The sequence below is a fragment of the Vicugna pacos genome, chromosome 10 (assembly GCF_048564905.1).
Source record: "Vicugna pacos chromosome 10, VicPac4, whole genome shotgun sequence".
Classification (NCBI taxonomy): Eukaryota; Metazoa; Chordata; class Mammalia; order Artiodactyla; family Camelidae; genus Vicugna; species Vicugna pacos.
In genome coordinates, this window is record NC_132996.1 from 74312319 (window position 1) to 74336390 (window position 24072).

The 24072-nt window shown below is 62.2% G+C and overlaps 2 protein-coding genes across 9 annotated transcripts in view; one reads left to right on the forward strand and one right to left on the reverse strand.

Moving 5' to 3' along the window:
- Nucleotides 1–15215, forward strand: part of MOB2 (MOB kinase activator 2) — a 52886-nt gene extending 37671 nt beyond the window's left edge. For 2 of the 3 annotated variants that reach the window (XM_072970554.1, XM_072970553.1), the window contains exons 2-5: nucleotides 5553–5713; nucleotides 6468–6561; nucleotides 13578–13702; nucleotides 14237–15215. In XM_072970554.1, coding sequence (XP_072826655.1) covers nucleotides 5553–5713; nucleotides 6468–6561; nucleotides 13578–13702; nucleotides 14237–14532 — 676 coding nt within the window. In that variant the 3' untranslated portion in view covers nucleotides 14533–15215. Of the gene's footprint in view, nucleotides 1–5552; nucleotides 5714–6467; nucleotides 6562–11839; nucleotides 12050–13577; nucleotides 13704–14236 lie in introns of those variants that run through there. The other variant, XM_072970555.1, reaches the window with a different exon arrangement.
- Nucleotides 15216–22075: 6860 nt separating this feature from the next.
- BRSK2 (BR serine/threonine kinase 2) overlaps nucleotides 22076–24072 on the reverse strand; it is a 61374-nt gene continuing 59377 nt past the window's right edge. For 3 of the 6 annotated variants that reach the window (XR_012076875.1, XM_072970564.1, XM_072970562.1), the window contains one exon: nucleotides 22076–23615. Coding sequence is in view for 4 of the 6 variants with exons in the window: in XM_072970564.1 (XP_072826665.1) it covers nucleotides 23596–23615 (20 nt within the window). In the remaining 2 variants the exon portion in view is untranslated. Of the gene's footprint in view, nucleotides 24010–24072 lie in introns of all 6 variants that reach the window. The other 3 variants (XM_072970560.1, XM_072970559.1, XR_012076874.1) reach the window with 2 other exon arrangements.

Here is a 24072-nt window from a genome sequence, read left to right on the forward strand (position 1 = left end):
GGAGGGGGCAGCCCAGTCATCCCACGGGGGGTCCAGAAAGGCTTCATGGTGGACGTGGAGGTTCAGGCAGGTGTTAGGAGGAGAGCATCTCATCTCACAGGCAGAGTCATCAGAGTAGGACCCATGCTGAGCCCAGTGGCCCGTTGTGGCTGCAGCTCTGGCTGGAGCGGTGCCCCGTGGTGCCCAGCGTGCGTGGCGGCGGTCCGGGGTGTCCGCAGCCCTCACTCTGCCTTGCCTACTCCCCTCTCAGCCAGTCTCTTACGTTGCTGGGGACACAGGGCTTGTGAAACTGCTTTGTTTGGGGTGTTGACCACCAGGCTGTTAAACCAGGGAGGAAGCAGCCCTGTGCTTTCCCTGCAGTGCCCAGGGGTCTTCCCCACCCTCGGCCTCCAAGTCTCTGCTCCAGGAAGGGGCTAGTCGCCAGGACTGATGAAGACCAGTGAGAACATGGTCCAGGGGTGGGGTCTCCCAGTGACAGCGTGCAGTGTTCGGCCCCCACCCAGCCCTGCTGCACCGGGACTCGGGGCTTTCCCCAGCCCCGCGGGGAGAGATGTTTGAGGAGCCTTGGGGGCCCGCTGTGCCTAGGCTGCCTTGGTGGCTGGCCCTGGCGGTGGGCACGCCTGTGCCTGGGGTGCGGGCTGCTCAGCCCAATCGGCGATGACTAGGCCGAGCCACCCGACTGGCGAACAGGTGGGTCCTGGGCAGATGGCCCAGATGCCCTTGCTTTGCCTGGCATGGCGTCCAGAGCTGGTCTCTCAGGCTGGGCCCAGGGGCTGAGTTCGCCTGGAGGGAGACGTGTGGCAGGGGCTTGGGCAGGTGGGCGTCCCTCTCCGTGGGCTCCTCCTTGCTCAGGCCTCCCACAGCACCGCCGTGTGTCCCGGGGGGCTTCCTCTGGGGCCTGCCCAGCACCTGACTTTTATCTCTGACCCCCTTCCTTGCTCACCCTCTGTCAGGGTCTCCATGCTGCCCTTGACTTCTCACAGGTGCCCCTCCCACGGCTGCCCAGCATCCCTCCTGGTGAGAACCTCCTCCATCCTGGCACTTGTGCCAGCCTCCCAGGAGCACCGCGGGCAGCTGCAGGCTGGAGCGGAGGAGGGAAGGAGCCGCCCTCTGCCCCGCTTCTCACACCCGACCCAGTGTCACCTCGCCAGCCGCCCCCATGGCTCTGTGCCTAGGGACCCCCAGCCCCTCGCCCAGCACTAATGAGGCCTTGAAGATTCATCCTGTTTTTAAAACCCAGAAGCTGCTCATGGCTCCTCTTGGTGCTAGCCAGGGCATCCTCTTAGCCGCTGTGGGGGTGGCCGCCCTGGGGGCTGCGGGCAGAGCCAGCTGAGTTGTGTTTTTTCTTTTTTTTAAAAATATTTTATTTATATATTATTGATTTTTTTTTATTTTGGCGGGGGGAGATAACTAGGTTTATTGATTTTTTTTTTAGAGGAGGTACTGGGACTTGGCACCCAGGACCTCATGCATGCTAAGCACACATTCTATCACTTGAGCTGTATCCTCCCCCCAAGCTGAGCTGTGTTTTGACAGAGGTGAGCTGAGCTCCTGGCATCAGCGTCAGGCGCTCAGGGCGCCCTGCTCTCCTGCCTGGTACGGGCAGGAGCGGTCTCTGTTCCTTGGGCTGGACTCGGCCTGGAGCTGATGCAGCTCCGCAGCCCCGCAGCCTGTCAGTCAGCGTCCTCCTCCCCACTCAGGTTGGCTCATTTGGCAGGATGGCACACACACGTGTGCGTGTGTGCAAGTGCGTGCACGTGCGTCTGTGCTGATGTCACGTGGAGTGGTACAGGGCCTTCCCCGTGACACTGGGTAGAAGGTGCTGGATGGGGTCTTGGAGACAGGAATGTCCCAGACCAAACATGTTGGCAGAGAGACCCAGCTGGATCCGTGCCTGGGGCGTGGGAACCCCACCCCGCTGCGGTAAAGGCGTCAAGGGAGGGGTGGGGGATAGGTGAGGCTGGGTGGGCATCCACCGAGGAGACCACTGGACGGTGTTTCCTGCTGAGCCTGCCTCGCCAAACACTCGGTGTTGGCCACTTGGGACCCACCTCAGAGCCCCCAGTTAGACGTGGCAGTTCAGGCCACCCAGGGTCCTCTGTGGGCCTGGCCATGGTGGGCCCCGTGGGGGGCTGGGGCCTGGCGTCCACCCTCTGGTCCCGTCAGTGAGACCTGTCCTGCTCACAGCCCAGTCAGCCCACAGTCCCTCCATGCCAGGGAATGGCCTTCCCTTTTGCTGGACCTGAGGGACCCCAGCTGGAGAGGGTGCCCGTGGGCCTGGGCTAGCCAGGGCCTGTGTTGGAGCCCAGTACCTGTGGGCGCAGTGTCATGCAACAGCCTCTTCCCTTCAGAGGCCACCGGGAATCTCCTGAAGTCTCAGATTGGCTGCTGCTCAGAGGCACAGAGGTGCCCATGGGGCCAGGCATCTCGACGAGGAGCCGGCCGGCCGTGGGAGGGGCAGGCGCGGGGTCAGAGGTGCTCGGGTGTGGCTGGGCTCCTGCACAGGCTCTTCCCGGCCCAGGGCCCTGCCCGTCCCCAGACAAACCCCAGTCAGCTCATCCCTCAGTCCCACCCGCTTCTGGCCAGTGCCCACCGTCTACCAAATACCTGGTGGGCTGTGAAGGAAGAGTCAATGACCAGGGTCCAGAGAGGCCCGGCCAGCTGGCCTGACAGAAGGGTTTTCCCCAGTTGCACCAAGGTCCAGGGGCCCAGGCCAGTGGGGCCAGCGTGGGGAAGCTGGGCTGGGGGCCTGGCACGCACCACTGGTTGTCGGAGGGCAGGACCGACTGCAGGGGCGAGAAGAATGGGGAGGCTGAGGCCTTCTGACCACACGGTCCCTCAGAACCAGAGACGGAGCACATCCTCAGCCTAGGGGCTCCAGGCCCCCAGAAGTGGGCCTGCTGGCACAAGGACACTATGCCCTTAGCAAGGCAGTGAGCGCCCCCACGCAGGTCTCTGTAGGGGCTCCACGATGCTGCCGTGCCCTGGGTTGCTCATGTGAAGGCCACCGGCGGCCGACACTGGTGTGTGTCCCTGAGTCACCGAGCGACAGGCTCCTGAGTGGCAGAGCGGGGAGGCGGGTGGGCAGCGGCTGCACAGCCCAGGCCCCCACTTGCTCTTTCCCTGCCTGTGTGATCATGGAGCCCTCCCAACCTGGACACCGAGGCTCAGCATGAGCGACTGGCCCCACAGTGGCCATCGCCAGGCCCGGTGTGCACAGGGGCAAGGCACGGGCAGGTGCATTCTTAGGGTGCAGGTGAGGGAGCCTGGGCGGGGCTCACAGCCGAGAAGCTGCCTGGCGGATAGACACTTGAGGTGACCAGAGCAGAGATTGGCTCGGGGTTGGAGTTCATCCTGCAGGCTGATTCCTTGTGCCTCGGGCTCTAGACACGGGGACCTTCCAGGCTAGTGCAGGCTTTCTGATGGTGGCTCATGACTCAGCAGCACAGACTCAGGGTTAGGAAAAGGGCAGGGGCGGGACTCAGTGCCCACCACCCATTCCTAGGGGAGCCCTGGGCACCCTAATGCACCCTGGGTCCCCCGTTGTGCACCCTGGGGAAGGCTGCCTGGCCCCCAAGGGCTCACGTCCTCACTCGTTTCCTGGGAGCAGCCCCGCTCAGCTGTGGGGACCCCTGAAGTGTCCGTGTCCGTGTGTGCGTGTGTGTGTGTGTCTGGAGTCCACCCCGGCGCTCCAGCCTCCGCCCGCCCAGGCCCGGCCCCAGGACGCCATAGCCCCTGCCTGGCACTGGCCGCTCTGGGCGCTGCACCCAGAGGCCAAGCACATGTTGCCTTTTAAGGTGAAGATCAGCTGTGAGAAGCTGAAGGGAAGCATTTCCCTGGCTTTCAGGGAGCATTTTTTCCTTCCTGTTTCTCTTAAATAAACCACTAGCAACTTTTCAAAACAGGAGAAAAGGGCAGGTCAGGAGCCGCAGAGCTTTCGTCACTACGTGGCACCCCCCGGCTTCCCAGGCTGACTTGGAGAGGGGCCTGCAGAGTCCTCAGGGCGGAGGACGCCGTCCGTGCGCGAGACCCGGCTGTGCGTGCACCTGGGCGGCCGTGGGCACGACAAGCAGGAGCGGGCAGGTGTGCCTCTGCTCGCGCAGGGGCCGAGGACCTCGGGCTGCGAGCCACAGGGGCCCAGCCCGCGCCCCCTCGCCCCCCGGGGCCCTCACCGGGCAGCGCGCCTGCCCTTGGTCGCTCTCTGTCCAGTGGAAGGAGGCACCTCTGAAGTGGCCTTTTCTGCTCAGTAAGGCTCCTGACAGGGCTGACGTGCAGCTTGTTTTCTGCACGTCCCGATGTCTGCCGTTGAAGAGTTCAGGCATCAAGGAAGAGAACCGGGAGGGCCTCCGTGCCGTTAGGCACTTTTTCCTTTAGCTTTTCAGGCCCCCCCTCGGCCGAGAGCTCAGTCCTGGACCTGAGAATGTTGTGGGTCCCTGCAGGTGCGGGGTGACCACAGCTTTGCTCCTCAGTGGTCCCCAACGGGGGGGAGGCTGGCAGGAGCCCCACTCCTGCCCCTGGGCACTGGGCCGTGGCGCTGGGGCCTGGGCCCTTGGGGCTGCGCTGCTCCAGGCACGTCGCTCCCGTGCCCAGGTCATCTCCAGCGTGTGACAGACACGGTGATTTGTGTCAGACCTGGCCCGCCTGGGCTGGCGTCCCAGACGGGCTCTGGGCTGCTCTCCATTGGGCGGTTCTCCTCCTTAGGGCCCGGGCCATCTCACTGGCCTGCCTGGGCCGCACACACCGCAGCCCCGGCTCTGGCCTTGGGGGCAGCTGGTGACAGGCTGGTTCTGGGGCCGCGGTCGCCCCCCTGAGAAGGGGATGAGCCCCCCTCGGCACCAGAGAGCTTTGGTTTGTGGGGTTTAGCTGCTGACATTGACTATGCTTGAAGGCAAACAAAGACATTTCAGAAACATGTATTCACGCCTGTAAGAATAGCCTTAACGAGTCCATTCTGTTATGTAACAGCATTTTTGATGGAAAAGAACGATTTTCTTAACCAAGAAAAAATTTTAGTGAGAAGTGGCCATTTCATCAAATCTCTGTAACGTCTGCTTGTGCCCCCTCTGTGCCCACCTGCAACCCGCACGTGTACCTGGGACAGAGCCCAGGTGAGCAGGGCAGGCCACCAACCCACTGACGACGGAGGCCTGGGATGGGGATCCCTGGGGCATCAGCCTACAGCAGGTTCTTGGCAGGGGTGGGCTGTCGGGCCAACTGTGCGGAAGGATGCCCCTGGGGGATTCTGCTCAGAGGTTCGGGGCCTGGGTGAGTGATGCCAGCCCCGAGTCCTGGCCCCAGGTGGGGGCCAAGATGATCACAGGGCCATGCCGGCCAGTGTGGCCAGCACCCCACCCTTCCGCTGCCCAGAGCTCCCTGCCGGCCCCGGGTTCCACGTTCAGGCCCCTTACTGCCGGAGAGGGTTCAGGTCAGGCAGCTTCCTCCCACGGCCGCGGGACCCCCGGCCATCCCCCTGGCACTCCTCATCTCCCAGGTCCCAGCCCGCAGCTCCCGTGCCTGCATTCGCAGTGACCCTGTGCCCCTTCTCTCCGCAGGAAGTCTAAAGCCAAGCCCAACGGGAAGAAGCCCGCCGCCGAGGAGAAGAAGGTGTACCTGGAGCCAGAGTACACCAAGTCCAGGATCACCGACTTCGGGTTCAAGGAGCTGGTGGTGCTGCCCCGGGAGATCGACCTCAACGAGTGGCTGGCCAGCAACAGTGCGTGGGGCGGCTGCAGGGGGTGGCAGTGAGGACAGCCGGCCTCTGTCTCCCCAGGGACTCCCCGGGGCTGGTGCTCATTGCCTCCCCCGCCCACTCACACCAGTCGGCATGACGTGGCCAGCCCTAAAAGGCACCGGGGGTCCCCACAGATGCAGGGACTCAGTTCAGGTCCTGGCTGCCCTGGGGGATGGGCCGCCAGTGCCAAGGAGAGACTGTGTGACGGGAGTGTGGCTGCGACGCCGGCAGTGCTATAGCTGAAGGAGGGTTGAGGCCTGAAGTGGGAGGTGGATCTCACCCCTACCCGCTGGGCGGGCTCAGGGCTCTCAGGACGACACGTGGAGGGTGAGGACCTGTCTCTCCTCCAGAGGGCGGTAGTCGGTGGCCGTGAGCCGGCATAGCTGCCCTCTCTCGTGGATGTCGAGGTGGGCATCCCTGGTCCCCCAGTGCCTGTGAGCAGGGGTGGGGGTTCACGGGACTGGGCTGGGGTGTCTTCTGCCCTGCCCCTCGGGGGCTACTCAGTCTCCACAGCCACGGGCACCCCGTCTAGGCCCGTGCCCGCCAGCATGGCAGCAGCTGGCCTCCAGCTCCCAAGGGCAGTGCCACAGCGGGGATTTTGTCTCTGGTCTGTGATCAGCACCAGCCCCCAGGGTCCGAGGAAAGAGGCGCTGGGCCTCCTGGTCTGCAGGGCACTGGGTACGCAGATGATGCCACCATGTGGTTTTCATACCTGGCCTTTCTCTCTGCCTTCCAGCCACGACGTTCTTCCACCACGTCAACCTCCAGTACAGCACCATCTCAGAATTCTGCACGGGAGAGGCGTGCCAGACGATGGCCGTGTGCAACACGTGAGGCACTGCCTGGGGCGGCCTGGCCCCAGGGGGCTCCTCAGATCCCGCCCACTGGGGGTCCCCCAGCGGCGCGGGGCCTTGCTCAGTGGGGTTCTCACCAGGGCTGCCCCCACAGTCCCCACAGGCCCGGGGCCCAGCAGGGAAATGGGAAGCAGAGCCCAGCTGATGGCGTGGGACCCCTGGGGCATAGGTGCCAGGAGCCAACAGGGGCCGACAGGCTGTGTTGTGGGGCAGGGGACTTGCAGCAGCCGAGACAGCTGGGTTTTCTGAGACAGCGGAGCATGCGCAGCTGGAAGTGCGTCCCTGTCGCAGCTCCTCGTCTGCCAGGTGACCTCGCGCCCTTGGAGCTTCTGCTGCCTTCCCCGCTGGCTGCTGCGTGGGGTTGGGACGCCCCCTTGGTGACCTCCCACGGGCCTGCACATCCACGTCCTCAGTGAGCGGGCATCCCTGAGGGGCCTCCAGGCTCTGCAGCAGCTGTTAATGCTGTGTGGGTCGGGGAGCCACCGCATGGCATGGGTTTGCTGCTGTCTCAGACAGAAGACACCAAAGATGGCAGGAGGCCGGGGCTCAGCCCGGGGTGGATGTGGCCGAGGAGGAGTCACAGACGTCCCCTCTCCAGAGTTCACGTGTGGGCAGCTGGTCTCTGCTGGTGACCACCGGTCTGAGCTGCCGTCCTGTGTTCGCGCTGCCCACTGTTTGCAGCAGACCCAGCTTGCACCCAGAGAAGCTGAGCCCCTCTCACTGAGAGCCCACTGAGCACTGCAGCAGAGGGTCCTCACCACCCTGCAGCTCTCAGCCCTGCTGGGTCCTCCTCTATGTGGCCCCGACAGGTCACAGCTACGGGCTTGGTCATGCAGGAGCAAGTGCAGAGGCAGCCAGCTCTCCACTCCTTACCCAGTGAGGGCGGCTGATGGCATGCTCAGGAGTCACGTGTGTCCCCAGCTAGTCACAGCCAGGCCTGGTCCAGGGAGGGTGGGCAGTGCTGAGTGCAGGCTCAAGGTGAGCTTGGGCAGGAGAACATGAGTGTGGGACGGTGGCCCCATGAGCAGACCTGGCTGCGTAGGCTGGAAGAGGGTGCGGGCAGCGCTGCAGAACCCCATGTGGTGTGCTCAAGACCCTCGCCCACTGTCCGCCTGGCCAGGCATCATGGGGGCCTGTGGGGCTGGCAGTGGGGAAGGGCTGGTGGGCTCCACTCCCACGTAACCTTCAGGTGCCGGTGTGTTTGCAAAGAGGCTGCTTGGAAGAGCATGGAGTTTGACGTCAGGCAGACACTGGTCTGGATGCTGACCCTGGTACGTGGGACGTGGAGATCTGGGGAACTGGGACTTGTCCATCCTTCTCGTTTGCAGTCTGTTGTGTGTGAGTCGATGTGCGCATAGTGCCTTCCTAGGGGTCATCTGAGGTCGATAAGTGGAGACTCAGCAACGTTAGCTGAAGAGCAAAGGGAGGCTGTGAGGGCACACGCCACCCCGGGGCCACCCGGCCGCCGGGGTCCGAGGCCCTCCTCCGCTCTGCTGGTGCCTGAAGGACGAACACCAAAGGGAAACGTTGCAATTGAAAAAGAAGGCGGAGAGGGCTGTGCAGAAGCACGTTGGAAGAAATAATGGCTGTAAACTTACCTAATCTGGCAAACACACAAACCTACGGATTCAAGAAGCTTCGAAACCTGGCCTGTCCACACGCAGGCACATCATGGGCAGACTGCCGAGAAGGGGCCTTGGCATCCGGGCCGGCGGCGGGGGGGACGTGGCAGGGCAGCGGCCTCCTGGGGAGCTGCGCCGCGCCTCTGAGGGGCTGGGGTGGGGAGCGGCCGCCCGGGAGCGCTCTGCAGACGTCCTTCAGGAGTGACGGCGACGTGGAAGCACTTCTCAGGTGAAGGAAGACGAGGCATGCACTTCTCACAGCAGACCTGCTGCATTGAGCTTTTCCAGTGATGGGAGTGATATTAGGCGGGACACAAGACATCAGGACAAGGGGCGAGCAGCAGCGACGGGAGACACGCAGACCCCGCTCCCTTCCTGGGTCTTTACGGCGGGTTTGCTCGGGGAGCAGAGCTCCTCTCGCGTCTGAAGAGGGGTTTGTGTGTGTGTGGTAGCACAGGGGCTGGGGGGGCAGAGAGCCCGTCGGGGCGAGGGCGGACAGCCCGCTGGAGCGGGGTGGCGGCTTTCTGCAGTTCCAGTTGCAGAGGGCACTCACTGGTTCCCAGCGCAGCATGAGGAGATCAGGACGTGTTCGTAATCCTCTCAGCAACCTCTGAAAAAGCTGCGCAAATGATACAGTCAAAATCATAACAGGTGGGTTAAAAGGAAATACTGAAAAACAACGCAAAAGAAGTCAGGAAAGAGGAAGCACGAGGAATGAAAACAAAGGGCGCGGCTGGTGAATAAAGGGACACTTCAGTCCGAAGGGCCGGTCGTTGCAGTGAGCGTCAGTGATGTGAACTTGCCGATGGCGGGACGGAGGTTGTAGGAGGAGAGATCCTAAACGAGCCTGCTGCACAGTGTGTGCAGGAGACTCGCTTCAGACGCAGCGACGCGGTCAGGGTGAAAGTGAAAGGACGAAACCGGAGGAAAGCCGAAGCGGCCGTGTTAGCCCCAGACAAGGTGGGCCTCGGGGGGAGCACGCCTGGGGGCGGAGAAGGAGGCTGCGCTCCTCGGAAGTGTCGGGCTCGGGCGTGAGCGCTCAGGCGCAGAGCGTCCGCGCAGGGTGGCCGGCGCAGCCGGGCAGGGGGCAGCGGCACGCCCCTCGGCAGGAGCGCGGAGCCCGCCGGCCTGAGCCGACGTTCCCCCATCGTGCCACCCTCTGCGGCAGAAAGCACGTTCTTTTCAAGGGCACGGGGATCATTCACCAAAACACATCAGAGCCTGGCTCACAAAACAGCCCTTGGCAAACTTTAAAGAATCCACAGCAAGCTACCTCCCCTGATTACATTAGAAACTAACAACAGGAAAAGCTCCAGACGTTTGGAAGGAAACGCACTTCTCAGTAGTCCGTGGGTCTGAGAGGGAGTCTCAGGGAAATTAGGAACTGTTTTACACGGAGCAGAAACGAAAATGCAACTTCTCTGAATTTGGGATGCAGCTAAAGCAAAGTATAGCATTAAAGGTTTATTTTAGAAGAGGAGGAAAGATCTCAAATCACTCCAAACTTCCATATTAAGAAACCAGAAAAAAGAAAAGCAGAGTAAACACAAATTGAGCAGAAGGAGATTAACGTGAGCAGAGGTCACTGGGGTTGATCCCTGGAAACAACAGAGGGGTCAGTGAGGCAGAGGCTGGCTTGAAGCGTGGGTGAAATTGAGAAACCTTTAGGAAAACAAAATCAGAAGAGAGAAGACGGGGATTATCAGTGTAAGGAATGAAAGGAGGGGCCGCTACAAACCCAGTAGGTACTGAGAGGAAAATGAGAAAACACCACGAAGAAACCTTTGCACGCATAAGTCCCGCAGGTTAGATTAAAGGCACCGGTTCCCTGGAAAGCACAGAGTACCAAAACACACCCGCAGAACGCAGGAGGCAAGAAAAGGGAGTAAAAGGCATTCAAATCCCAGAACAAAAAATGAAACTGTCTCTGTTCACATGCAGTGTGACCATCTACGTGGAAAAGCCCAAGGACTCTAGCAAAAAGTTGAATGAATAAATTTAGCATGGTCAACAGACACAAATCGGTCATAGTTTGTGTACTGGCAGTGTTCAGTTGGAACCTGGAGCTGACACAGTTACGTCATTTACAGTAGCTGCAGAAACAATGAAATGCTTAGGTATAAACTTAAGGAAACACACACAGGATCTCTACGCTGGAAATCACAGAACGCTGATGAACAAAGGCAGAGATGGCCAGCGTAAATGGGGAATCGCTGTGTTCCTGGATTGGAAGACTCAACACGATGGAAGTGTAAGTCCCCCCAAATCAGTCTGTTCACTTAGTGCAATTTCAGTCAAAGTCCCAGCAAATTTTTTTGGTAGGTATAAACAAGCTGATTCTACAATTTCCATGGACAGGGAAGGTCACTGGAGTAGCTTCACTGATTTTGAAAAAAGAACAGTCAAGTTGGAAGAACCCCACAGCCCAGGTTTGAGACTCAGTCTGAAGCTGCGGTAATCAAGGCGGAGTGGTGTCGGTGAAGGAACAGGTGCATAGTTCGGTGTGGCTGAGTCGAGGGTCCGGAAGTGGACCCACACAAACGGGGCCTCTGGTGTCTGCAAGATGCAGAAGAAATCCCAGGAAGAAAGGGGGCGTCTCGTCCGCTAGTGCTGTGGGAAGGGGTAGTCGCATACTAATGCTGTTGGAAAACCGCCAGCTGTGTGCCACCCCCTCAAAAAAGGGGGTCTTGACCTAAACCTGCCAAAATTAACTCCACGTGGACTCTGTATCTAAATATAAAACAAAACTTTTAGAAGAAGACAGGAGGGGGTCTTCCTGGCTCAGTTATCAGGTGGAGAGCGCTCGGTGTGACGCAGGTGCCGTCTGCTGATGGAGAAGAGTCAGTAAACTGGGCTTCGTCAGAATGTAGGACTTCTGCTCTGAGAAGGAGCCTGTTAAGAGAAAGGAGAGGGAACTGGCAGACTGATTACACATCCACAGAAGGACCAGGCCCCTGAACGTGCGGAGAGCTCTCACAGCTCATCAGTGAGGAGATCCGGTCACCAGTGGGAAAGGACTTGGGCAGATTGCCGCAGAGGACAGACACCAGGAAGGCAGGTGAGACCTGCGGGGCTCCACACCACGAGCAGGTGGAGAAGCACGAAGTCAGAGCACAGCTGCTGCCGCGCGAGGTGCGGGCGAGGGCGTGGAGCGGGGCAGGGAACGCCGGTGGGACAGTCACCCCGAGAACGTTTGAGGAAATGAGGCATCCGCCTACCGTGGACCCAGCAGTTCCGCTCCTGGGTGTCCACCTAGAGCACCGGGAACTTGCGCTCACACAAAAACCTACCCGGGGGCCTTTAGCAGCCTGACTCAGAATTGCCCCAAACTGGAGACCACTCAGGTGTCCTTCGGCAGGTGAGTGGACACGCTGGTGTGTCCACGCAGGGCTACCTCCTGGCAGCAAGGAAGAAGGCGTGGGTGGCAGAGTCCAGCTCGGGACGTCACGTGGTGTTCCGGGGACCAGGGTGGGAGGCTCTGGCTAGGAGAGCAGCAGTTGTGGATCCTCTGTTTGGGTTCGAATGCTGAAGACTGCACACCCAAACCAGTCAGCTTTACTGTGTGATTGTTTAAAAATAAAATGAAAACAAAAAAGAGGAACGTTGAAAGCAGTGTTTCAACTGTCATGCAGGTGGGCGACTGCAGTGCCCCCAGGAGCTGGCCTGCCCAGGCCTTGCGTCGAGGGAACGCTTCCCAGTTTCTGGCCGAGGTGGATTTTTCCGACTCTGGCCTCAGCGGTCAGGCGCATCCAACGTCAAGCGGGGCTGGGGACTCGCTGGAGCCTGTGGGAGTCTGTGGCCCCATCCTCAGGACCCCAGGGGCTGGTGTGAGGGGAGGGAAGGTATGGCCAGCAGGGCTGCCCTGTGATGCGCGGGGACGGGGTCCTTGCCAATCTGCCCGGGGCTTTGTCCGACCAGCTTCTGGCCTCGTGGGCTCGTCTCCCTGCGGGGCCCGCAGTGCCCGGGGGGGGGCGCCTGGGAGCAGGCTCGGCGGGGAGGCTCTGTGGAGGCTGCATTACAAGTGCAGTCTGCCTTCTGCCTCGTCCCCTGGAGTCGCACCCTGACCTTCACCTTCAGGTGGGCAGCGCCTGGCTAGGAAGAGCAGGCAGTGGGCGGGCCTGGTGCCCCAGCGGCCTTCAGGGCTGTGTCCTCTTGTGCATGGAGGGTTGGCCTCCTTCCTGGTGGCCTGAAGTCTTGCAGCCCGACCCCCAGTCCTGCCAGTGGTACAAATGAGCCAACAGGTGCTGGGGGCAGCGGAGAGCTCTGGGTCCTGCTAGGGGGCTGGGAGGCTGGGGGAGGTGGGCAGCAGGGCTGTCTTGAGGCCACTTGGGCAGGCCATGCCTCTTCTTTTGGCTAGAGTCAGGCTGGCCATGAGATGGGGACCCTGCTGTCCTGAGAGCAGGCCTGGCAAAGTGGTGAGTGTAGGTGAGTCCTCATGGCTGTCACCCAGGGGTGCTGGTGAGCTCATATGTCAGGGCGGGGTGTTCAGAGCCAGCCTGGAGTCCCAGCCTGGGCAAGGTGCAAGGTTGAGGTGATGGGGGGACCTGGTCTAAGCCAGTTCTGAAGCCAGTAAAATCAGCTAAATGGGTAGGGGCGCCAGGTGGAGGTCTGTGTGAAGCCCTTTCTGGCTGGTACAGGTGCCACAGGGTTGGGGTCTAGGCCACGGAAGAGGGTGCTCTGGTCACTCAGTGGCTGGATGACCACAGCAGTCTGCGCCCACGTGGGTCATTGCCCAGCAGACCCGTGCCCTCCCTCCCCCACCCACCCACCTGCTCCTGAGCCAGCCTGCAGGTGCAGGGCCTTCTGCCTGGAAGACTGGAGCAGGTTGGGGTGAGCATGGGGATGGTGGTGGTGCGGCCGGAGCCTACCAGATGTCTGCCTGTTGTGCCAGAGGACAGGGCCGGTTGCTGTGAACCAGGAGACTCGCTTGGTTTCCCGGCTGGGCTTACGTAGGGTGTCCATGTCCCAAGCACTCTGGCCCTCTCTCACCTGGGGACTGCCTGCCCGCCCCTTGAATGGGGGCAGGCTAGGGGGCGCTGGAGGGCCTCCAGGGACCAGGTTCCTGATTACAGAGGCCCCTCCACCCACTGGGCCCCGTGCAGGGTTTGGCTTCCAGTGGTGGTGGCAGGGAGGCTCCTGAGGGTCCAGGCCCTGTGACAAGGCACAGCAGAGCCTCACAGAAGCGCCGGGAAAGCTGGTTTGTAGCCCTGTTAAGAACAGACTCGGGGCCTCTTGATATAACTCCTAACGACACTTGCCCCGTAGAGGACGGGAGGGGCTGCCCTGCCCAGGGGCCCCGTGTCCGGCGGGGCGGGGCGGGGCGGGGCGGGGCGGGGCTGGCGGGCGTGTGACGGCCCCTCTGCCCCGCAGACAGTACTACTGGTACGACGAGCGGGGGAAGAAGGTCAAGTGCACGGCCCCCCAGTACGTCGACTTTGTCATGAGCTCCGTACAGAAGCTGGTGACCGATGAGGACGTGTTCCCCACAAAATACGGTATGTGTCCCCAGAGAGCGAGCCCGGGCTGGTCAGGGCACCCCCAGCCCGTGCTCTGGGGCTAGCGGGGATCCAGGCCCATCCTGAGTGGCCAGAGGGCAGCCCCTGGCTGGCAAGAGGTTCCTGTCACCTGGGCCCCCTCCTCTGGAGCCCAGGCCTCGGAGAGAGCCCTGGAGCACCTGTCAGGGAAGCACGTGTGACCCCAGAGCCAAGTCTGGGCTTCAGGTTGTGTGTGGCGGGGTCGCAGGCCCCTCCCCTCACAGGCCATCAGTACAGCTCGGCAAGCAGCCATCCTCTGGGCAGTGGGGTGTCACCCCAGTGCCTACCAGTGGGCAGCTCAGTGAGGGCTGCAGGGTCAGAGGAGCAGTGGGCAGGGGGTGCAAGGCCCTCCAGGCAGGTCCTGCAGGAAGCACCCAGCTGGCCGCCTTTCCACCAGCTGGGAACTCGGGGGGCCTGTCTGGCCTCTGGCCACTGGGGAAGGAGGGTGTGGCAGACCAAGCGGGCTCTGGGTGACCAGTTGGCCCGTCCCCGCAGGCCGGGAGTTCCCCAGCTCCTTCGAGTCCCTGGTGAAAAAGATCTGCAGGTACCTGTTCCACGTGCTGGCCCACATCTACTCAGCCCACTTCAAGGAGACCCTGGCCCTGGAGCTGCACGGACACTTGAACACCCTCTACGTCCACTTCATCCTCTTCGCCCGGGAGTTCAACCTGCTGGACCCCAAAGAGACCGCCGTCATGGATGACCTCACGGAGGTGCTGTGCAGCGGCGGGGGCAGCGGGGACGGGGCTGGCGGGGGCGCGGGGGCACAGAACCACGTGAAGGAGAGGTGAGCCCCGGCCGGACGGGCGTGCCCACGTGCAGAGACGTGGTCCGCGTGCCCGCGTGTGTCTGCGTGTGCGCGCACACGGGCTGGGCACGCTGGGCAGAGGTCTGAGAGGCGGCGCTGCCCCCCGGCCGCGTGGCGTGTGGGCGCCTCTGACCCGGGGCCACTTCCCGCGGTTCTCCCAGCGCCATCCTCCCGGCGGGCAGGCGTCTGCGCCGCTGGTTAGGAAGGATCTCTGGACTCCAGTCCATCGTGCGCTCGGCAGACACTTCCGGACTGACGTTCTGAACTTCCTTCTGGGGTCTTTTCTCCCCTTGGTCTTCCACCCGCCAGCCCTGGGGCCCCACCTTCAGGCAGAAACACGGGAGGCAGGGCCCCCATCGGGGCTGGGGCTGCAGACTCGCTGCCACTTTGTTTTGTTCGGGGGGCGCGGCTGCTTCTAGCGACTCCTTCCCAGTTCTCCCTCCTCTCTCCTGCCTGGTCCGGACCTTGGCTGGTGCTGCCCAGAGCAGGTGGGGGGCGCAGGTGCCCTGTGGGGCCCGGGCCCACAGGCTGTGTTACTTCTGGGCTGGCCGGGCTCAGGGCCGAGGGGCCGGGGCGGGCAGCCTGTGTGGAGTCGCGGCTGCCGTCCCTGGAGAGCACCGCTGGCTCGCCCCCCGCCATTCGGGTGTAATAAAAACAGTTCTCTCAGGTCAGCGCCTGTGTGTGTCCTCGGCGTCTCCGGGACCCGTGTGGAGGCTACTAGGGCAGGTGGGGGTGGCCGGGCTCACTCTGTGGCCACCGTCTCCTTCTCCCTCTGCCCTCCCCAGCCCCTGCAGGCCGCCGGGGGCTCTGTCCTCTCACTGACTTCCAGGGCTGACTGCTGGTATCCTGCTGACCTGTCCACGGGAGGCTGGGGGCGGGTTCAGGCTTTGCGTCCCTTGTCTCCAGGGGCCTCCACCACTCTCCCTGTGCTGTGCCCTCTGAGTGCAGGCAGCCGGGACCCGGGCTGTGGGCTGGAGTTGGCTGGGGCTTCCTGGCCAGCCCATCACAGGCTCAGCTGTGGGGACCACCTCTGCATGGGGCAGCGTGGCCTGAGGGCCAGCACAGGGAGAGTGTGGGCCGGACTCCGAGGGACCGAAGTGGCTGCGGCTTGAACAGCCCTGGAGCTTGTCCAGCCCCCCTGAATGGAGGAGAGGGGTTCCAGCGAGGTCGTGTCCCCCTCCCCATCTGACATGCTGCCTGCTGATGCAGGGGCAGCCTTCTCTGAGTGTTAACTCCTGTCGTGCTAACCCCGCATGGTTCCCTTAAATGACAGGGTCCTGGTCCCTGCTCTCCTGTCTCCCAGCTCACTGGGGCTCCCGCGCCCTCCCCACCAGCCTTCATCCCACGGGGTCCGAGGTTTCCTGCCCTCCTGACGCTCACCTGGCCGCGGAGCCCAGCTGTGGCCAGCAGACCCTTTCTCTGCTTTCCTGGCACCTCACCAGCCCCCAGGGCCTAGCAGGCCCCCTGCCACCTCTGCCTCCCACAGCCTGGGCTGGCCTTTCCATCCTGCACAGTCTTCCCAGCCTACTGTGGCCACCCAGTTCCCCCACCACCTTCTCCCAGACCTGCTCAGCCGGAGGGTGGGCCTCGCTGCTGCTGCAGTTCTCTCTCCTCTTCCTGCCCCCAGAGCTGCCCCTTGACCGGCCTGGGGCTCCCCCGGAGGTCCACATGCATCCTGGGTGCGTTGTCTTTACTGGCTGGCCCCTGGCTCCCCACAGGGTCCCCCGCCGTCTCCTGGACCCATCCTGCGCTGGGGCACCTCCCTGACCTGCGCACAGCGCTCACTGCGGGCAGCTTGAAAGCTCCCCAGTGCTGGGCCACCCCAAACCCACTGACTCAGTCCCTGGAGATGGGGGACCGCAGAACTGTTTCACCATGGCTTTACTGAGCATTGTTCCAGAAGGTTCTACCCATATCGCCTGCCAGCCGCACTTGGAGCACCCACCACGCCCCTCGGAGCCCACTGCTGCTTCACTGGGGTGTGTACCTTTGTACCCCGCATCACTGGGCATGCAGACCACATCCAAGCCACACCTCCCACCCACTGGGGACCTTACTGGTCCCTTGAGCCCTGACGTCTCCGATGAGGCTGGGAGGGGTGAGCTTGGCAGCCACCACCCTGTTCCTGGCAGGCGCCTCCCAGAACACCTGGCCACCTGCCACCACCTCCGCCGTCTGGGCCTTACTGCGAAACTTTGGCCCACAGGTCGCATGGGCCCCTCCCCCAGGCATGTCCCCCCCTACTCCCAGCTGGGCAAGGACCTCTTAAGTAGAGGTCCCACATGGACTGGATGTGGGAGCCAGAGTCATGCCCTGGGGCCCAGGGAGGGCCACGCTGGGAGTTAAACGAAGAGGGTGGAGCCAGGCTGCCGGGTGTGGGTAGCAGGCCAGGCACACAGCCTGTGTCTCCTGTGGGTTTAGGAATGAGGCCTGGTGAGGCTGGTCCACGGCAGGAGTGAGGACAGCTGGGGACTGCATGGCCAACGTTGGGTAGAGGTGCCAGCAGGTCACTGCAACTTCAGCTCAAGCTGCTGAGTGAAACCTGTGATACAGAGCGTGTGTGTTGGGTCCAGGGAGTGATGTCTCCACAAGGAGCCACAGGATATCTGCAGGGAGGCTTCCAGGACCCACATGGTCATGTTGGTCTGGCTCAGGAAGGGGCTTTGCAGTTCCTGGGCAACATGAGGGTTGTGGCCACAGCACTGGTCATTAGGAAGGGTGAGGACCAGCACCAGTCCCCTGAAGGGTGCCTCTGCTGGACTGAGCCAGCTGGACCAGCCTGCACACCTCCCAAGGGTGAGGGAAAGGCCCTGAGGTCTCCACCAGCTTGCTGCCCCTTGCTGCAGAACTCAGAGTCCTGGCCCACAGGGGCCTCGGGAAGCCTCGTCCGTGTCAGTCTCCCCATGCACACCACAAGGTGGCTGCAGGCGGCCCTCTCAGCGCCCGCCTGCACGGAGGCCCCGGGCTCCGTGGTGAGAGCCCAGCTTGAGGGGAGCGCTCAGGCTTGACCCCCAGCTCTGCTCTGACAGCCGCTCACTCACCTGCCCCCCTGTGCGGCCTTAGCTAGTTCTCTTGCCTCTGTTCTGGTGGACAGCGTGACAGCCGCCCTGATGACGTCCATGCCCTGGTCCCTGGGACCTGTGAATGTGTTGCCTTTCCTGGCAGGGTGACGTTGAAGTGGCCAGAGGAGTTCAGGCAGAGTGTCCAGGGCCATCCAGGTGGACTTTGCATACGTGGGAGGGGAGGCAGAAGAGGGAGGAGCAGAGAGGTGGCGCGGGACTGAGACTTGGCCCGATGGGGGAGGAGGAGGGTGCCGTGAGTCAAGGATTGCGGGCAGCTCTAGAAGCTGGAAAAGGCTGTTCTCCCCTGGACCCTCCGGAGAGGCAGACCGCTGCCACCTTGATTTCAGTCCGGTGAGACCCATTCTGGACTTCTGAGTATAGCACTGTGAGATGACAGGTTGGTTTTGTCTGAAGCCACTCAGCTCGCGGTAACTTGTGACAGCAGAGACAGGCCGTGAATGCAGGAGTGGGATGCTGCTGTAACAGAGACTCACACGTGAAGAGTCGGCTTTGGGTGAGGCAGTGGCAGAGGACAGGAGAACTTTGAAGGGCGTCATAGGAAAAGCCTGGATTTCCTTCAACAGATTATCGGTAGAAGTGTGGATGTTCAGGGCTCTGCTCCTGAAGACTCAGAAGTGAACGGGGGGCACAGTTTAGGGAGCCGGATTCACCTGGAGGAACACTTGAAGCCAGCACAGACGTCTGCAGTGGAGATAAGAACGTCAGAGCACCGAGGGCGAGGGCTCCGCACGTGAGGACCGTGTCTTTGGGAACTGGAAACACAGGCTTACGCGGCAGGAAGCTTGGCTGAGTTCAGTCCTCCTGCAGCCGTGTGCACAGCAGGACGTGTAAGCAGCCAGCTTGGGTATTTAGCTCAGATCTCCAAGCAGCATGGAAGGCGCAGCCTGGGTTCTTCTTGCTGCTTGTAGTAAAATGTGAGATGAAAGAGAGAAGTTGAGGGAAGAACTGCTCAACAAAAGGGCCCTGAACACGTGATGATTTGAGAAATTCTCCGTCGAGCCAGATTGCAAAAGACATTGAATGAAGAGACTCATGTCAGGACAGCGCGCTCTAGAGAAATGTCGAGGGCCGCCAGGCAGCCTCTCGCCGACGCCGCAGGACGGGCAAGGGCAGAGCACTCCAGCGCACGGAGGGCTTTGACCAGGGGAGCCCTGTGGCCAACACCCTCGGCCACCTCGGCAAGAGCCGCAGGGGAGAGCTTCCCTGGAAGGGCCTGAGGAGCCCTTCTCCTGTGGAGCAAGTGCCCTGCACACACACACCGCAGGTCTGAGGGTTTGCACCGTCAGAATCCCTGCCAGCTCAGACTGAGAGGGGCAGAGAGGGCATGGGAAGGGGGCGGGTACAGCTTCGAGGTGGAGCATGCGATTAGCGCGCACGAGGTCCTGAGCTCAATCCCCAGCCTCCATCAAAATAAGTAATAAGCCGGATTACCTCCCCCGCAAAGCAGAAGCAGACCAGAGAGGATGGCGTAGAAGGCCTCTGCTGCAGATCCTGCGGGCGGAGGACAGACCGATGGCGCCTCAGCTGAGGGCCCGGCCCCCTCCTCCCGAGGAAAGGGGGGACCTGGGGGCACAGCCGGGGCCTTGACGGGCGCTGATGGGGTGTGCCCGCCTGGATTTTGAAATCGCCTGCCTCCTTCCACTTTCTCCCTTCTGCATTTTCGGGGCTTTTGTGGGGGTGGTTTATGGAGATACTGGGTAGTTAGGTTTATTTATGTATCTATCCACTTATTATTTGACGGAGGTACTGGGGATTGAACCCAGGACGTCCTTGTGCATGCACCACTGAGCTTACCCTCCCCCCGGCTGTCCCCCCTTTTGGGCATCTCACGACTGTTCTACCGTTGTGTTTTGGAAGCAGAGAACTTGCCTAGTTTCAAAGGTCCACGTATGGAAAGGAGTTTTTTGCTAGGGTGGATCATACTCAGAAGTCTCACCTGCAGGGGCAGGTGTAGCTCAGCGATAGGGCACGTGCCTGGCATGCACGAGGTCCTGGGTTCGATCCCCAGTACCTCCGTTAAACAGATAAATAAACCAACCTAGTTACCTCCCCTCCCCCACAGAAAACCCCATTTATACGTGAGTCAGGTGATTTAGGTGGGATTGGGGTTTGCCTTGATGCTGTCACGGGTTGAGACTTGGGGACCTCGCAGTGGGGTGTGTTTCACATGTGAGGTAGACATGAAACTTGCTGGCGGGTAGGCAGAATCATGCCACCACCCAGAAGAGTCCACACCCTGATTCCCGGAACCTGTGAACACGCCACCTTACGTAGCACGGGAATTAAAGCTGTCTGGGCCCAGTGTGATCATGGTGGTCCCTGGAACTGGGAGAGCCAGGGGGGCCCAGCCCGACGTCCCTGGCCTTGGAGGTGGAGGAAGGAGCCATGAGCCAAGGATGCTGGAGCCTCAGGAGCTGGAAAAGGACCCCCTGGGGCCTCCAGAAGGAACGCAGCCCAGGCCTCATCTCGATTTTAGCCCCGTGAGACCCAGGTCTTGGCCTCCAGAACTTGAGAGAACACACTTCTGTGGTTTTCAGCCACTAGGTGTTTGGTAACTTGTTCCTACAGTGATTGGAAACTAACATGTCTGTCAGACGGGCCAGGGGGCTCTCACAGGGTCACTCTGAGGCCAGAGGAGACGACCTATGCAGACACCTGCCCAGGACCCGACTCCCAGGGTGAGTTTGACAGACAGCAGGCCTGGGCCTGGGCCTGACAGCCAGAACCCACAGTCCCACCCGGCGCCCCTACGGCTGTTGTTCGTCCCCTCCCTCGTCCGTCAGCCCCCGCTGCCCTTCTCCAGCAGACAGCACTGCCGTGGGGTCGTCTTCCCGTCCCTGGCCACCCTCTCTGTTCCCTGCTCACCTTCCCCCTTGCTGAGTCACTCCCAAGAGAGCTGAGGGCTGGTGGTGGGGTGCGGGGTGTGTCCAAGAAAGGGAAGTGTGATGTGCTCAGAACAGTGTCTGGCACATCGTAAGTGCTTGGGTATTGGCTTTTATTTTATGTTAGCAAATATCAACACTAACAGGTTTTGGCTTAGCTTGCCCTGGTTTCTGTTGCTTACAGACAAGGGAGAGCTTCACGTCAAAGGGGGCTTGCAGGACGTGGCTCCTTCCCACTGGAGGAGCGTGGTGGCGGGCAGACGGAAAGCTGGTGGTCTGCCGTGGCTTTTTCTCTTGGGACTCCAGTCATGTGCCCATTAAGGCTGACACTTCAGACTGCAAACATTGAGAGGGCCGAGTGGAGGAGGAGGAGGTCTGTGTGTCAGCTGCTCCTTCAGTAAAGCAGATGTGGAACTACAGGTCGAGGACATTTCTCTGGCGGCTGGCCACACAGGGCCCCAGGAGCCAGACAATCGTGTGCCTTGCCAGAATGCAGCAACCAAACCCCCTCCCCCAGCCCCTTTTTCAAGCTCAAGGTAACGGGACATTATGCAGTCCATCGACTGCAGTGGAAGCTGGTCCCCTTGGCCTCTCCCTCTCCCTCCTGGGCCCCGAGCTCCCTCAGAGGCCAGGCGACATTACAGGGCCGGGCGGTGGGGGAGGCCCAGCTCCACGTCGGCGGGGCCCCCAGCTCAGCAGCCAGGAGCATGGTGCCGCCGTGGAGCGCTCCTCCAGCACGGGGCGTGGGGAGAGTCAGGCCCCCGCCCCTCCACAGGACACGTGGCAAGGCCTGGGAACAGCTTGCCACATGGGCTGGGAGGCCTCTACCGGCTCTAGCGGGTGGAGCCCAGGTACGGTGCTGACACCCTGCAGAAACCACGGGCCCCCGTGTTGGTGGCGCTGTGGCGGGGTAGATGGTGGGTGCAGAGTGGCCAGGCTGCATCTGACCTCCTCGTGTAGGGGCGGAGGTGCGTGCGTGAGAGGCCAGGGGAAGGCCCCACGGGCGTTGTGGTCTCTGCTGAGACCCCTCGTCAAGGATCGCTTCTTGTCCATCCTCAAAGTTGTGTGGCGACTCCCAGGTGCAGCCCTCTTGTCATGGGGCTGGGTGGCCCGCGGCTCTCGGGAGGTGGGACCCGTCCTTGGTGCTGCAGCAGCAGAGGCCGGAGCTGGCTGGTGTGGGGTCGAGGTAGGCACAGCAGGGACCATGTGCTCTGCCAGCCCACCATCTCCAGGGTCACCCGCCAGCCTCGGCCCGTGGCATCCAGGCTGGGTAGGCGCCCCAAGGCTCAGCCTCCAGGAGAAAAAGGTGCTGGTCTCGTCTCGGGTGGCAGCAGAGCTCAGTGGCTGGGCAGGGTCCATGCTCGACAGGCATCCATCCCCAGCAGAGATCTGTGTCCTGCACCCAGCTCCCCGCCGGCCCAGCCCATGCTGCCCGCCCGGCCCCACACGGCAGCCTGTCCTCTTCAGCTGGGGCAGAGCAGCGCCAGCCACCCAGCGGAGCCAGCCCCAGGCGGCCCCCCGTCCCGCCCTGCCCACCCGCCTGGACGGAGACTGGCGTAGGTGTCTTTACGGAAGGAGTTTATTGTTTGGAACTAAAGTCGCTCACAGTTATTTGACAGGGGTACACTGGGTGGGGCTTGTCCGTCTGCACGACGTCCGTGTGTCCCGAGTACAAAAGAGGAAGAAGGCTAACGAGAGGTATTGCTTCCGTGTCCTCTGTCTCTGGAGCGGCCCCTCCCGCCGGCGCGCGCGGCTCTCGCTGTTCTAGGTGTTCGCTTTTTTGCCATGTACTGAAATCCCAGCCTGTGGTCGGGGGGTCCGTGTAACAAGTGTTCAAATCTACCCACGACAGGAGAGCGGACAGGGCGGGCGGGAGGCACCAGATGCAAAGTGGACTTGTCACAGCAAGGGTGTGCAATCGCACCTGCCTCCGCGCCCGTGGCCCCCGAGGCAGAGACAGACCGGACAGGCGGCCCTCCACGCGCAGAGGCCGCCGCTGCCTTGCTCCCTGGCTGTTTGTGTTTTTTAAATTTTTGTCATTTTAATAAAAAAGAACCCTGCGGTGCCCCTGCTGTCTCGGGGGGGTGGGCGGTTCGGGCTTCCTCCTGCCCCACACTCGGACACGAAACCAAGATGGTCCCCAGCCCGGGCCCCCACGGAACGGGCCAGGGCCAAGGCCAAGCGAAGCGCACCCTTCTCTGAATACGTGTGTGTGTGCATGTGCGCGCGCGCGTGCGTGTGCAGGAAGGACCAAGAGCGAAGAGCGGAACTCCGAGCCTAGCGCTGCCCCCAGTCCCCCAACACCCTTCTCCAAAAACAACCAAGGAAAAAAGTTTATAAAAATATCTTGCAGGAATTCTTTAAAGTTTACAGTAGCTTGCCAGCGCCGCATCCACCGGCTGCCCCCGCCGGCTCTGTCCACGGGCACCTTGGCCCAGACCCCACCCTGCCCAAGACACACAGACAGACAGACAGACAGACGGCAGGACGGCGCTGCTGCTGCCCCTTCCCTGAACAGAGAAGTAAGAAACTCAGTAAGGTAAAACCGCAAATAAGTAACACTGGTCTCGGCCAGCCCGGGGCGGGCGGGCGCTCCGGGCCTCCGGGGTCTCTTCCCCCCATGGCCAGGAAGGAAGGGGAGCGTCTGAGCCCCGTGAGCCGTGGCGGCATGAGGTGCCTGGACGGAGGAGGGAGCTGCAGGGAGGAGAGGTGCCGAGGAGAGGCCGCACGGCGCTGGGCCTCATGGCTGCTTTGCCCCCTTGGGCCCTGATCTGGAGGCCGGCTGGGCAGGCTGGACCTGCTGAGGGCTCCGGTCGCTGCGCATCCCGTCGGGTGGGCCGGGGGCAGCTTCCCCTCGGAGCCGGGTCCTCCTCCCCATGGCCATGCGGAGCTGAGACCGGGCAGAGCTGCCGTGCGGGCGGGCAGAGGCGATGGGCGGGCAGGCAGAGGCGGGCAGAGCCTGGCCGCCGGGCGGGCAGCAGCAGCAGCAGCAGGAGAGGAGAGGACAGATCCACGGCAGCGGCCTTGGGTCAGCCAGCATCCGGCGCAGAGCACAGAGGGCGGCCTCGTGGAGGCGACGTGTTAACTTTTCGGGATAATTCCTGGTGTCAGAGTGGAAACAGGGCGTTGTCAGAGGGGCAGAGAGACAGCGAGGGGAGCGCACGGGCAGGCCCAGCGCGGCGTGGCCCCCAGTGCCCCTCCTCCCCGGCTTCACAGCCGTCTAGGCGGACAGATGGGCGCGGCCCCGGGTCCACACGTGGCGGGCGGCGAGGCGGCCTGGGCCGCTGTCAGGGCCGTGCTGGGGGAGGGGGCTATGTGTCTAAGGCTGCTCTCGGCGGGCGGCGGGCAGCCCTGTCCTGGCTGTGTCCTTGCCCGCTGGGTACGCGGTGTCCCCTCCAGGGCCGGGGCCAGCGGCCGCGGAGTCCCCCAGTGGGCCGTGGGCACTCCGCTTGGCGGGCGTGCTGGGGGCCTGGGCCGCCTGCCCATTCTTCTCGTCTGAAAAAAGTTGTTTAATTACGTCAAAGAAGTTACTCAATGGGCTGCCTGGGTGCACAGAAC